Source organism: Gobio gobio, assembly GCF_949357685.1.
Source record: "Gobio gobio genome assembly, chromosome: 10".
NCBI lineage: Eukaryota > Metazoa > Chordata > Actinopteri > Cypriniformes > Gobionidae > Gobio > Gobio gobio.
In genome coordinates this window covers 4,469,661-4,483,335 of record NC_137116.1, presented here as the reverse complement: position 1 = coordinate 4,483,335, position 13,675 = coordinate 4,469,661, and the positions used below count along the sequence as shown (strand labels likewise).

The 13,675-nt window shown below is 42.6% G+C and overlaps 1 protein-coding gene across 1 annotated transcript in view; it reads left to right on the top strand.

The window, feature by feature from the left end:
* Window positions 1–13,675, top strand: part of disp3 (dispatched RND transporter family member 3) — a gene marked incomplete at its 3' end in the record, with an annotated part of 112,988 nt that overhangs the window by 57,110 nt on the left and 42,203 nt on the right. The window contains exons 5-9 of the mRNA XM_079827739.1: window positions 766–900; window positions 982–1,142; window positions 5,040–5,179; window positions 6,605–6,693; window positions 7,584–7,748. Coding sequence (XP_079683865.1) covers window positions 766–900; window positions 982–1,142; window positions 5,040–5,179; window positions 6,605–6,693; window positions 7,584–7,748 — 690 coding nt within the window. The remainder of the gene's footprint in view (window positions 1–765; window positions 901–981; window positions 1,143–5,039; window positions 5,180–6,604; window positions 6,694–7,583; window positions 7,749–13,675) is intronic.

Sequence of the window (13,675 nt, the reverse complement as noted above, 5' to 3'; positions counted from 1 at the left end):
TAAGCCCATTTAAACTTCTGAATATAAGCAGGTTCGGTTGAGCTTCTGTTTATGTTCACTGATCAATGTTTATATGTGAATAAAAGCCTAAATTCAGTCTGTTCATTGAAGTAGAGTCGATCGAGTCACTTCAGAAAATTTGAACTAAACCACTCAATTCATATGGATTAGTTTTACGATCTCTTTATGAACGTTTTGAAGTGTCAAAGTGGTGGTTGTGTAGACTGTCAGTGGAGGGACAGAAATCTCTCCGTTTCATTTTTAAAAAATTTTTTGAAGATGAACAAAAGACTTAGGGGTTTGCAACGGCATGAGGGTGAGTAAATTATGAATTCAATTTTTGGGTGAACTAACCCTTTAGTACTTATATTCAGGAAGGCAACATTAAATTGATCACATCAAATATCTGTTTCAAATAAATGCTGTTTTCTTTCCACATTTAACAGCATTTATCTGTTCATCAACTGTTTTCAACATTGATAATAATAATAAATGTTTCTTGAGCAGCAAATCATCATATTAGAATGATTTCTGAAGGATCATGCGACAATATATCATGTGACATATATTGTAAATTTAGAAGTAATAAATACCCCTTGCAATTATCAAATTACATATATTTTTAAATAAATTGTGCTTGTAAATATCTAATTTTGTTAGTAACTTGTAGTGTATAATTAACTAAAGATTCCTGTGCTAAAGTCTCCATGTAGTGTAATTTCTTGATTTGGCATTATGCGTCATATCCATTCTGTTACTCCACAGTGTTTCTGACGTTCTTTGGCTTGGCCAGTATTGGTCTGAGCTGTCTAGTGGCACTCTTCTTGTATCATGTGGTGTTTGGAGTAAAATACCTTGGCATTCTCAATGGAGTGGCAGCCTTCGTCATCATTGGCATTGGTGAGAATAATAATATATCAACCCGCATTATAAATGAAATTGTTCTTTGGTCTTACTGTCTTCCTCTTTCCTTCCCTCTAGGTGTGGATGATGTGTTTGTGTTCATAAGTACATTCAGACAGTCAGCCCACCTGACTTGTTCAATGCAGCGAATGATTTACACAGTAAAGACAGCAGGCAGAGCAACGTTCCTCACGTCCTTCACGACGGCAGCAGCATATGCTGCAAACACCTTCTCACAGGTGCAGCCAGCGGAGCAGAATAAACATGTCCAGAAAATCAATTGTCAAAACAAAGATGTGCTAACATTTAGTCCATGCTGGGGACAAAATCTACACTTTCTCAGGATTTTATTAAATTCACTTGCAATGCTAGTCAAGGTTTCCAGCACCCAAAACAGTTGTATTTAAATTTTTCTAAACCCTTTTCCACTTCTTTGGTGGTTACAATTAAACAGGCTGTTTTTGCTGTTATACACTATATTGCCAAAAGTTTTGGGACACCTGCCTTTACATGCACATGAACTTGACCCACCCTTTGCAGCTATAACAGCTTCAACTCTTCTGTGAAGGCTTTCCACAAGGTTTAGGAGTGTGTTTATGAGAATTTTTGACCCTTCTTCTAGAAGCGCATTTGTGAGGTCAGGCACTGATGTTGGACAAGAAGGCCTGGCTCACAGTCTCCGCTCTAATTAATCCCAAAGGTGGTCTGTCGGGTTGAGGTTAGGATTCTGTCCAAACTCGTTCATCCATGTCTTTATGGACCTTGCTTTGAGCACTGGTGCAGAGTCATGTTGGAACAGGAAGGGGCTATCCCCAAAGTGGAGTGTTCGTCACTCCAGAGAACACGTCTCCACTGCTCTATAGTCCAGTGGGGGTGTGCTTTACACCACTGCATTTGACGCTTTGCAATGCACTTGGTGATTTAAGGCTTGGATGCAGCTGCTCGGCCATGGAAACCCATCCCATGAAGCTCTATACGCACTGTTCTTGAGCTAATCTGAAGGCCACACAAAGTTTGGAGGTCTGTAGCTATTGACTCTACAGAAAGTTGGTGACTTCTGCGCACTGTGCACCTCATCATGCGCTGAACCAGCTCTGTGATTTTTACGTGGCCTACCACTTCATGGCTTAGTTGCTGTTGTTCCCAAATGCACTTTGTTATAATACCACTAACAGTTGACTGTGAAATATTTAGTAGTGAGGAAATTTTACGAATGGACTTATTGCACAGATGGCAACCTATCACGTTACCACGGTTGAATTCACTGAGCTCCTGGGAGCGACCCATTCTTTCACAAATGTTTGTAGAAGCAGTCTGCATGCCTAGGTGCTTGATTTTATACATCAGTGGCCATGGAAATGATTGGAACACCTGAATTCAATGATTTAGAGGGGTGTCCCAATACTTTTGGCAATATAGTGTACCTTTAAGACATCTCTATGTAAATGACCTCTGTTATGATTTGCTAACCTCAACAAACTAACGTAATCCATGCTTATCAGTGCTGGTTGCTTAATACTGCACAGGCAGGTCATGACATCAATACCCTGACAATTTTGCTAGGACCGACAATTTTAGACAATAAGATAATACAATTCTGTAGAGCTTCGACCAGATCCCGAGGGAGGCTGGAGATATTGAGTCCGAGTGGACCATGTTCTCCACCTCCATTGTCAAAGCGGCTGCTCGGAGCTGTGGACGCAAGGTCTCCGGTGCCTGTCGAGGCGGCAATCCCCGAACCCGGTGGTGGACACCGGAAGTAAGGGATGCCGTCAAGCTGAAGAAGGAGTCCTATCGGGCCTGGCTGGCTTGTGGGACTCCTGAGGCAGCTGACAGGTACCGACAGGCTAAACGGACTGCAGCCCGGGTGGTCGTGGAGGCAAAAACTCGGGCCTGGGAGGAGTTCGGTGAGGCCATGGAAAAAGACTATCGGCTGGCCTCGAAGAGATTCTGGCAAACCGTCCGGCGCCTCAGGAGGGGGAAGCAGTGCCCTACCAACGCTGTTTACAGTGGCGATGGGCGGCTGTTGACCTCGACTGGGGATGTTGTCGGACGGTGGAAGGAATACTTCGAGGATCTCCTCAATCCCGCCGTCACGTCTTCCATTGAGGAAGCAGAGGCTGGGGGCTCAGAGGAGGACTCGTCCATCACCCGGGCTGAAGTCACCGAGGTGGTCAAGAAACTCCTCGGTGGCAAGGCACCGGGGGTGGATGAGATCCGCCCTGAGTACCTCAAGTCTCTGGATGTTGTAGGGCTGTCTTGGCTGACACGCCTCTGCAGCATCGCGTGGCGGTCGGGGACAGTGCCTCTGGGATGGCAGACCGGGGTGGTGGTCCCTCTTTTTAAGAAGGGGGACCGGAGGGTGTGTTCCAACTATAGGGGGATCACACTTCTCAGCCTCCCCGGGAAAGTCTATGCCAGGGTACTGGAGAGGAGAATCCGGCCGATAGTGGAACCTCGGATTCAGGAGGAACAGTGTGGTTTTCGTCCTGGTCGCGGAACACTGGATCAGCTCTATACCCTCTACAGGGTGCTGGAGGGTTCATGGGAGTTTGCCCAACCAGTCCACATTTGTTTTGTGGATTTGGAGAAGGCATTCGACTGTGTCCCTCGCGGCATCCTGTGGAGGGTGCTGGGGGAGTATGGGGTCCGGGGTCCTTTGCTGAGGGCTGTCCGGTCCCTGTATGACCGAAGCAGGAGTTTGGTCCGCATTGCCGGCAGTAAGTCAGACTTGTTCCCGGTGCATGTTGGACTCCGGCAGGGCTGCCCTTTGTCGCCGGTTCTGTTCATAATTTTTATGGACAGAATTTCTAGGCGCAGCCAAGGGCCGGAGGGTGTCAGGTTTGGGGACCACACGGTTTCGTCTCTGCTCTTTGCGGATGACGTTGTCGTGTTGGCCCCTTCTAACCAGGACCTTCAGCATGCATTGGGACGGTTTGCAGCCGAGTGTGAAGCGGCTGGGATGGGGATCAGCACCTCCAAATCCGAGGCCATGGTCCTCAGTCGGAAAAGGGTGGCTTGCCCACTCCAGGTTGGTGGAGAGTTCCTGCCCCAAGTGGAGGAGTTTAAGTATCTAGGGGTCTTGTTCACGAGTGAGGGGAGGATGGAGCGGGAGATTGACAGACGGATCGGTGCAGCTTCTGCAGTAATACGGTCGATGTACCGGTCTGTCGTGGTGAAGAAAGAGCTAAGCCGTAAGGCGAAGCTCTCGATTTACCGGTCAATCTACGTTCCTACTCTCACCTATGGTCATGAGCTTTGGGTCATGACCGAAAGGACAAGATCCCGGATACAGGCGGCCGAAATGAGCTTTCTCCGCAGGGTGGCTGGGCGCTCCCTTAGAGATAGGGTGAGGAGCTCAGTCACTCGGGAGGAACTCGGAGTAGAGCCGCTGCTCCTCCACATCGAGAGGGGACAGCTGAGGTGGCTCGGGCATCTGTTCCGGATGCCTCCAGAACGCCTTCCCGGGAAGGTGTTTCGGGCATGTCCAACCGGGAGGAGGCCCCGGGGAAGACCGAGGACACGCTGGAGGGACTATGTCTCCCGGCTGGCCTTGGAACGCCTCGGTGTCCCCCCGGAAGAGCTAGAGGAAGTGTCTAGGGAGAGGGAAGTCTGGGCATCTCGGCTTAGACTGCTGCCCCCGCGACCCGGCCCCGGATAAGCGGAAGAAGATGGATGGATGGATAATACAATTAATTACAAAAAAAAGCAATGCTTTAATCATGACCTGTGACCCATACATTCTCTATTAAGGGTTTTTTACTGCCATCAAAGCAGTTTAAGCTTTAAGTGGTATGATAAAATGAGCCAAAGTTCTGAGTGAACTTGCAGATTCGTATGTGACCACCTACTTTGAAGCTCAGGATATAACATCAATCAAAAAATAAACACAATGATGTAATAAGCTGCAAGAACATGTAGACAGTAGACAGTCAAACTTTAAAGAGAGGACTTATTTTATTCACAGTAGCTTTTGTACCCATGGGGCTTTTCTGTCTCTGTCACTATCTCATGTTTATTCAGTAGTGTATCAACGTAATGAGAATCCACTGGTTAATTTATTTTAAAGCATGCAAAGTGAAAAATTCTGACAACACCTGACGCGTGACCTTTATCTGTTTTGCATGCGTCATTAGATCCCAGCGGTTCATGACTTCGGTCTGTTCATGTCTCTGATTGTGAGCTGCTGCTGGCTTTGGGTGTCCATTCTCATGCCTGCTGCCCTTTGCATCTGGACCGAGTGTGGAGCTGCACATGGCAACCCCTGTCCCAAATGGTAGTGTTTTTATGTCTTTCCAAATGTCTTTTAAGAAATGTGCGTGTTCTTTTCTTGGAATTGTATAACTTTTATCACATTATTCATTCATTAAAGGTACATAATTGCTGTATGACTTCTTCTGTGGAATACAAAAGTAGATTTTACGAAATGTCCATACAATGTAAGGCAATGGTCACCAAAACGGTTTGAATACCAAAATTATTCAAAATATCTTTTATGTTCCGCAGAGGGAATGAAATCATTCAGGTTTGGAATGACATGAGGGAGATTAAAATTTTCATTTTGGAATGAATCATGCCTTTAAAATCATAGTTCACCAAGAAAAGCAAATTCTGTCATCATTAACATCATGCTGTTCCAAACCTGTATGACTTTCTTTCTTCTGCGGAAACACAAACAGAGAAATTTTAATGTGCTGGTCACTCTTTTCCATGCAATTTCAGTTCATTTAAGTGCCCCATTATGCTATTTTAAACGCTCCTCTCCTACAATAAGTTCACATGCATTCAAGGTAAAAAAAACACGTAAATTTTCTCATAAAATACATTGTAGCATTACCTCTTTTGTCACAGTGGCTGTAACTGTTTGATAAAGAATTCAGTTTCTCTAAACCCCTCCTTTCTAAGAGAGCCTACTCTACTCTGATTGGTCAGACGGACTAGTCTGTTACAGCATGTTTTGGAAACCAATTGCTCATCAACCATATCTGAATTTCAGCTGCGGTCTAACAATGGCGTCAGTTTTACTGTATCAATTCCAGAGTCCTCATCCTTTAGAAGTGTGTCAAAGTGGATTTGCAGCACAGAAAACAGCATATTCTCAACATGTCAACAACACAAACCAAACTCTTCCAGTCTCAGCTACAACAGTGTTTGAGGACGGGGCAAAGTAGACTGTTTGCGGGCAGCCAATGATGACCATAAACTGGCATTATGCAAATTTGTTTAATTGTTACATAGTTAGGTAACAGGAAGTGAGATCAGAATATATGTCTGTTTCATGAACAAATCGTTATTTTTAATTGAATCTTTTTAATGAATTTGTTTATCCAGTTAAAAAAAAAACACATCTTAATGATTCGTTCATGAATCATATTGATCCAGTTCTCAAGCTAAATTCACTGACAGAGTGATCCAGTAACAGCTTACTGGAGGGAAAGATTTTTGGTGAATGACATTTCTGCACAAGTCATATCATGGACACGTTTATGGTTTTTTAACATTGTTTTTGAAGACTGAAGTCCCCATTCATTGCAACTGCATGGAAAAGAGCGACCAGCATCAAAATATCTTCTTTTGTGTTCCACAGCAGAAATAAATGCATACTGATTTGGAACGAAGCATTAGAGTGAGTAAATGATGACGTATATGTTTTTTTTTGGGTGAATTATCCCATTAACACTAAGATTGTTAAACCTAACAGGTGGACCACTCTAACTAAACTGTCCGCCAGCCCTAGTCCCCTCTCAGATGATGATGATGTTGCTCTAATAACTGTAGAAATGGAACCAGGTAATGATGATTTAATTTTCATAAAAGATTACAAAGACAATGTCTTTTTCTCCCCCTTTTTTTAAACATATTTTTATTGAAAAACATGGAGCATAACAAGAAAATATCCACAAAAAAACGGACAATTTCTTATTTGGAATAATGTGCACCAATGAACCATTCACTATAAAACCAGGAATGTGAATTAATAGGGTCTATTTTGACTGCGTGTTGATTTTAAATGGGTCATGACATGGATTTTTTATTATTTGAACTTGTCCGTTAAGGTTCACTTATAATGTTGATAACATAATTGAACAAAAAAACAAATATATATGCAGAAAAACAATTATTTTCCACCTTAATTCTGACTTTTTGTCTGAATTTATGCGTTTTTTGGGGGCGGTTCCTTTAAGGCTTGTCAGTAAACGGCCACTGTTATGATGTTATGGCTTACATCACTGCATAGGAAACAGTATCAACGCCCACTCGATATTTCACACAAGTTATTGTTTTGAAAACAGTATCCATATAAAACACACAATAATTGACTTGCCGTTTGTAATTTACAAAACAAAATGCTCTGAACAAACATATAATCCTCCAACATGATCCTGGACACCATTAAAATAAACCATCCACTTGTTCCTGACACTGAGATCCTTCTGAAGTCTGTACAGAGACGCAAATGGGCTGTTTAAACTGGAGGCGTCAAAGCAAACGTTCCTTCACTTTTCCATTTGTCCTGTTGTGGACAGACTGAAGCGCATTGAGTAAAACAGAAACTGAAGGCGCATCTGTATACTGTATCAGTTTAGACAGCATCACTGATTTTAATAGGTCCTATTTGCTTTTGACGCGAAACCTTGGTGCATTATCTCAAATTGTTGGATGTCTTGATTTCTGTCCAGGTGTGTATGATTCTGAATCAGATGCAGCCCTGCTGACGCTCTCTGTTGAAGCTCCTTTGACCATGTCCTCTGAGGGCAGTGTGGGAGTTGTCAGTGCCCACCTGCAGAGGCTCCTGAGACACTGGGTGGCAGAGCCTGTCATCGAGAAACGGAAAACTATTATAGGTGAGTAACTTTTGTTATCATTAGTAACATTTGTGATGATTATCTCAAAAGACGTGATGTGCTTTCACGATACTCACATTAGCTAAGCATCTTTATTCATTTGCTCTTAGCCACAGACAATGCACTCACAGACCGCCTACAGAGCTTTCATTTACTGTCTGATGTATGTCGCGCACAAAACTGCCAAGAGCTGGCTGGAACCTTCCATTCTGATTGGCTGGTTTCCAAGCTACTTTCTGAAGTTGTGGTGCGCAGGCCTTTATCAGCTTGTCTGAATCCAAAATCGTGTACAATTAATGCCTCAGTTGATTTGCTAACATTTGAAAGTTTCATGTAAAATATCATATAAGAGTTTAATTTGAGGCAAGATATCCTTGAGCGCACATCACTTTGTGTGCAGTGCTACAGTACTTCTGAATTACTCGCATCACATAAAAACAAACTTTTGTTACTTTGCCCTTGTGAAAAACAAGTACAGTGCGTGGTGGTTTTGTGCGCGTGAACATCATGGCAATGTACAACACAAAGTACCTCACGTGGGAAACACTTAATGTAATGCATAAATGCAAGTAACAAACGTAAATCAAGCATAGTACACGAAGTGTTGGCGAAATAACACATTATCGGACCGGAGAGAATAATATGGAATTTCTTCCAGAAAACTTCTTGCACAAAATAAATTCAAGCACTTTCAAGGACCTGTATGTATGTTTATTTTCAGTCATGTCATTGTACTCAGCCCTCTCTTTCTGCACAAGGGAAAGATGATTGTGTTGGTTCTTTACTGCTTCAGACATTGTGTTATCTGGGAGGTTTGCACTTCGTATCAGCTGCTCATTGCTTGCTGCTCGTGTATCAGCCACCAGGGTTGCCAGGTTTTCACAACAAAACCCGCACAATTGCTACTCAAAACTAGCCCAAAACAAGCCCAATCGCGTTTCAGGGGGGCTTCTCTGGTAAAAATCGCATTTCAGGGGGTAAAATATGTGTTTTTTTGGCATGGTTGCCTACTAAAATTCACATTCCCGAGGCTAAATATCACATAATTGGGGTCGCTTCAACCCGCGGACATGAAAAACAGCGGACTTGGCAACACTGAGCCACGCTTCCCTTAGAGGGCGGGACAATAACAAAAGAGAAACACGCCTCTGCTGCATGCTAGAATCTCCTAAAAACAAGCCGATTTCAACCTCAAAGTGTATGCTTTTAAATATACCAATACTGCTATCTCAAACATGGAGAGGCTTCTTCATGATCTCAACTAACAGATTCGGCAAAAAAGCGAAAATCACCAATTTTGAAAGAAAACGCTTCATTCTCATTTTGCTCGAAACTTGTGCTGCCGACTTGTGTCCCTGGTTGCCGTAACGGGTCACATTTATTAAAAAATAAAAAAGGAAAAAATTACATGTACATAAGTATTCACAGCCTTTGCCATGACACTCAAAATTGAGATTCATCCTTGAGATGTTTCAACAACTTGACTGGAGTCCACCTGTGGTAAATTCAGTTGATTGGACATGATTTGGAAAGGCACACACCTGTCTATATAAGGTCCCACAGTTAACAGTGCATGTCAGAGCACAAACCAAGCCACAAAGTGCAAGGAATTGTCTGTAGAGCTCCGAGACAGGATTATATCAAGGCATAGATCTGGGAAACAGGATTATATCAAGGCATAGATCTGGGAAAAATCTCTGCAGCATTGAAGGTCCCAATGAGCACAGTGGCCTCCATCATCCTTAAATGGAAGAAGTTTGGAACCACCAGGACTCTTCTTAGAGCTGGCCGCCCGGCCAAACTGAGCGATCGGGGGGGAAGGGCCTTAGTCAGGGAGTTGACCAAGAACCCAATGGTCACTCTGACAGAGTGTTTGTCTGTGGAGAAACGAGAACCTTCCAGAAAAACAACCATCTCTACAGCATTTCACCAATCAGGCCTGGTAGAGTGGCCAGATGGCACATGACAGCCCACCTTGAGTTTGTCAAAAGGCACCTAAAGGACTCTCAGACCACGAGAAACAAAATTATCTGCTCTGATGAAACAAAGATTGAACTATTTAGCCTGAATGGCAAGCGTAATGTCTGGAGGAAACCAGGCACCGCTCATCACCTGGCCAATACCATCCCTACAGTGAAGCACAGTGGTGGCAGCATCATGCTGTGGGGATGTTTTTCAGCGGCAGGAACTGGGAGACTAATCAGAATCGAGGAAAAGATGAATGCAGCAATGTACAGAGACATCCTTGATGAAAACCTGCTCAGGACCTCAGACTGGGGCGAAGGTTCATCTTCCAACAGGACAACGACCCTAAGCACACAGCCAAGATAACAAAGGAGTGGCTACGGACAACTCTGTGAATGTCCTTGAATGGCCCAGCCAGAGCCCAGACTTAAATCTGATTGAACATCTCTGGAGAGATCTGAAAATGGCTGTGCATCGACGCTGATGGAGCTTGAGAGGTCCAGCAAAGAAGAATGGGAGAAACTTCCCAAAAATAGGTGTGCCGAGCTTGTAGCATCATACTCACAAAGACTTGAGGCTGTAATTGGTGCCAAAGGTGCTTCAACAAAGTATTAGGCTGTGAATACTTATGCACATGTGATTTTTTTTGTTTTGTATTTTTAATACATTTGCAAAGATTTCAAACAAACGTCTTTCATGTTGTCATTATGAGGTATTGTTTGTAGAATTGAGGGGGAAAAATGAATTGAATCCATTTTTGGAATAAGGCTGTAACATAACAAAATGTGGAAAAAGTGAAGCGCTGTGAATACTCTCCGGATGCACTGTATACTTTAGCAATTAAATGCATTTATTTTTCACAAGTGTGGTTACATAGACAGTTCGTTCCTGTCTAAAATTAGCTGCACTGATAACTAGACTGTTAGCAATATACTATTCTGTTTGCTGCAACATGTATACTCTATATCTCTCTGTATATACTATTTAGGTATAGTATGCAAATTGTCTGTATGCATGGAATGATTGGATGACTTACAACACTTGCCAAAATGTGCAGTGTGCAACAGAGCATGGGATACTCTATACTGCAGTCTAATGTGTGATTGATGAACCGGTAATATCATTTCTTTCTTGACTCATTATTTGACCAGACTGCCAAATGTGGAGACATTTTTTATAGGCTATAATAACACCATTGGACACCATTTATTTAATTAAACATGCAGTGCAATGAGGTCTGTGACAACCATGTTGCATACTAGTACTTGGAATATTTAGTGTAGAATAATGCGTATACTGGTTTTCTTATTATTACATTTTTTTTATCTATATAGTACATATGGTTGCACTTTATTTTACAGTTTGTGTACTTACAGTGTGCTTGGGAACACTGCTGGTGATGTAATTAATGGTTATTTACAGCATACTAGCCACATTTTGTGCATAGTAGGCTGTGCATAGAAAACGTAACTAAGTGGGTTAGGTTTAGGGATAGGTTCAGTACCTAGTTATTATCCCGTTATTGTAATTACTATAATAAGTACATAGTATGTACATGCAGAACATGACTGTAAAATAGAGTGCTACCGTACATACTGTGCAGTATTAATGTAAGCTGCTAACATTCTGCCTGCTGCATACTGCACAAACACTGTATGCTGCCTACTATTTCTTTAAACAGTAGTACATTATTTGACACCGTAAAGAATATGCCACAAAGAACATTTACAGATAAACTTAGAAACAAACAATGTTTTCTTTTAGCATTTTTAATACTATTTTGTGTAAATGTGTCCTTACTTTTGGCAGTTTGATTAAATGCACTCAAGTGAATTGTATTGTGGGATGCAATACTGATTAATGTTCTCTGGTTGTATACTGCATATTTTTGGCTAATTTAGTACATTATCCAGATATTCTATGCATAGACTACTATGCAAAAAATGTGGCTAGTATGCTGTAAATAACCACTCAAATAAATAAGTTGAAGTTGAAGTACTAAAATTAAAGATATATAGATATTTATAGATATTAATAGGAGGGATATATAATGAGGAGGGAACGGAGACGTAACGTCAGGACTGACGAATGGGGGTTTTGCTTAGAAGCCTATCATCTTCGAGATCATAGAAAACGCCCAATGGCCATGCAATGCCATGGGCCTGTGGAATTTGCATAGCGTAACTCCACCCCACCTCGTGGGTATATAAGGAAGTACGCTGGCATTATCACACTATGTTACCTGCTGAGGAGTCGAGACTGAACTCCCGGCTTTTCCAGCGGTACAGTGGAAGGGGTAGAGGGACGTCTACCCCTTCAAGGAACGAGGGTTACATACGTAACCGAGACGTTCCCTTTCGTTCAGTCACTCCTAGTAACGTCAGTGACTGATCTAATCACGCCACTCGGCTGAATCATGTAGCCGAGCCTGATGGTCCAGCGGGACAGCCTGGGAAGCTCTAGCCAGGCTTCCAGGAACTGCACCAGCGGGGTCATGGGAACCACAGATGTACACCGGGTGGGGCAGCGAGGTGGCCTGACTGGCCCAGACGTGGGAGGCATAGCCTCCCGGTGTGGGGGCATGGTCATCTGCCTGGTCCTGACAGAGGAGACCAGGGAAGGATGCACGTTCCAGTGGGGTCTGCTCTGAGAGGAGGCTGGCACCAGTGGGGGACGAGAGTGGCATGGCCTGGGGGCAGCACACACTGCCATCCGGGCTCTCTGGGTGCTCAGGGATGGGGGAATGAGTTCTTTCTTTAACCACATTAGGGTACGGCTGACATGGGGGCCAGCAGCGGAACAAAAGATTCTCCCCCGGCCCGCCACCGAGGGAAGGAGTGGCCCTGCTGCCATCTCCTGGAAAGAACTGCCCATCCGCATCAGGAGCGCCGCTTAGCCTGGCGTTTAGTGGGCTGCGGGGCTGGAGCGGACTGAAGCAGAAACACAGTGCGATATTGCCAGCGTACTTCTTTTTATACCCACGAGGTGGGGCGGAGTTACGCTATGCAAATTCCGCAGGCCCATGGCATTGCATCGCCATTGGGCGTTTTCTATGATCTCGAAGATGATAGGCTTCTAAGCGAAACCCCCATTTGTCAGTCACTGACGTTACTGGGAGTGACTGAACAAAAGGGAACTATAGTAAAGCTATATAGATATTTATAGATATTAAAAAAACTTATAAAAATTTAATTGTAAAAAAAATTACAATTGTATTACTTAAATATTGTTGTTATTGTTATTTATGTATCATTTATGTATTATGTATTATTTTTCTTGTTTTTTGCTTTGAGTATAAGCAAGGTGCATTGAAAATAAAAAATTATTATTAATATAAATGACAAAAGCATACAAAAAAAGACAAAAACTTGAGCTAAAATGATTACATATTAAAAAATACTGTAATATATGTATACAAGTATAAATAAATAAAGATATAACTAATACTAAAATAACAATGATTGCCAGTATTTACTTTGTAATTAATCAGGATTGTGTCTAAAAAATTGCACCAAAATTTACTTTAAAAACATACCTTCATAAGAACTAAAGAATGCTTACAAAAGTATAAAGGTCTGATAAATGATTATCCATAAATGAACAAAGAGTACAGTACTGAACTCATGCAAGTCAGATTTAGATTTTTCTACCAATGTACACACAATTTCTGCATGAGTAAGATGAAAATTTCCTGGCTGTTTTGTTTCAGACTCCCTGTAATTTGTTTCTTATTCTCAAGGTCAGTCTATTCACAGTTCAAACAAAAGAGCTATGAACTGCATCCCTTATGTGCCTGTGACAATGCAATTAAGTTTGTATTAGCATGGTGGAGTGTAGCAAGAAATTTCAACAAACGCCTATTGTGTAAATGCATATTTATGCAACTGTATGCATGTCAATAAGCTAAATTAGAGCCAGGTTTTTTCCCAGGCCACCACTACTCTTTCCTCTTATTAGGTGAG